The sequence below is a fragment of the Ceratina calcarata genome, unplaced genomic scaffold (assembly GCF_001652005.2).
Source record: "Ceratina calcarata isolate Rehan_Ccalc_2016 unplaced genomic scaffold, ASM165200v1 scaffold349.2, whole genome shotgun sequence".
In the NCBI taxonomy this organism is placed as follows: Eukaryota; Metazoa; Arthropoda; class Insecta; order Hymenoptera; family Apidae; genus Ceratina; species Ceratina calcarata.
In genome coordinates this window covers 77,641-78,927 of record NW_017157822.1, presented here as the reverse complement: position 1 = coordinate 78,927, position 1,287 = coordinate 77,641, and the positions used below count along the sequence as shown (strand labels likewise).

At 44.4% G+C, this 1,287-nt stretch overlaps 1 protein-coding gene across 2 annotated transcripts in view; it reads left to right on the top strand.

The window, feature by feature from the left end:
• The window catches only part of LOC108625157 (uncharacterized), a 5,791-nt gene extending 4,510 nt beyond the window's left edge, over window positions 1-1,281 (top strand). Inside the window, exon 2 of one of the 2 annotated variants that reach the window (XM_026813655.1) lies at window positions 474-1,281. In XM_026813655.1, coding sequence (XP_026669456.1) covers window positions 474-613 — 140 coding nt within the window. In that variant the 3' untranslated portion in view covers window positions 614-1,281. Of the gene's footprint in view, window positions 1-467 lie in introns of both variants that reach the window. The other variant, XM_018024931.2, reaches the window with a different exon arrangement.
• Window positions 1,282-1,287: the final 6 nt, after the last annotated feature.

Sequence of the window (1,287 nt, the reverse complement as noted above, 5' to 3'; positions counted from 1 at the left end):
AAAATTTGAAACTTGTGTCATCGTTTTGACTAATAGCCCAAACATCCTTAAATAAAACACTAAATATCCAGAGACGAAAAGCAAGATTTTCCATATTTATATCAACTATCAATTAAAGAACTATCAGTGGAAACATTTTTCAACAAGAAATACGCGTTCATTAGAATCAATTAAATTGCAAAACTTTAATAAAAAAAACCTTAACAAAAAAACGTAATCTGCAAACGTGGGTCGTTTACGAGATCCCGTTAGACGTCCCTCGTAAGCACGGATAATTTTTCTTGGACACGAACGACCCCCCTTTGCGGAGTAAGGGTTGAACATCATTGGGATACTTTAGAGAGGATCGGTAGCCGTGAAGGCGTATGAAATTGGAGCACCCGTCAATCGCGAAAGGTGAAAGGTGCCCACGTGACGACGTCCCGATGCAACGTGTCGATTACAAGATAAATCCAGCATGCTTTCAGGGAAAGGCTACAGTGGTATTAATGAGGAGATCATGTGGATTAGCATCGGGATGGGGATCACCATTGCAGTGTTGATCACGATCGCGTTGTGTTACATCGCCCGTGAGAAATGTCGCAAGCGGCACGAAGGATATTACGCCTCCTGACGCACGCTTCCGCCGCCCTCGTGGGCCTCGTGGTCTTTCTCGCCGTCTACGCCCGGAGTCTTCTTCAGCCCTACCACGTCCAGAGGCAAACCAAGGGCGTACTACATCACCGTCTAACACCGAAATCCGGTGACTAATGACACCCGATTCATCCTCGATCAAGCTGACGTATCGCCGCGAGGAACCGACGGAATCGACGCGACGTAGTACCCGTCTACTTTTTTTCCCTACGTTTATTCCCCTTTTTCCGACTACCCTGATCCTGTCAGCCGTCGTCCAATCATGACGTGACGATGATGCATGCTACGAGGAATCGTATCGACGGGTTTCGTCGCGGGACGTGGCAAAGCAATTTCCATCCGACGGATACGTAGATTTTGTTAAATATTTTATTTCGCGAGTTTCAACAGCCGGGATTAACATGGTTAATGCTAGCTGATGGTATCGACGCAGTTCGAGTGATGGATCGTTCCTTGTTTTCAAGGAAATTCAGGGAACGTGTTCAATGCATATTCTATGATACGCTAGACTTCCGTATAATGTAAATTCCTATGACGTGCCAAAGATATTGCAACTACTTTTTTTATACGACACACGTGTCAAGTAATAAAACGCAGGAATTACCTGATTTGATATTTAAATCTACTTTAATTACGCATTAGATTGCTGATCGT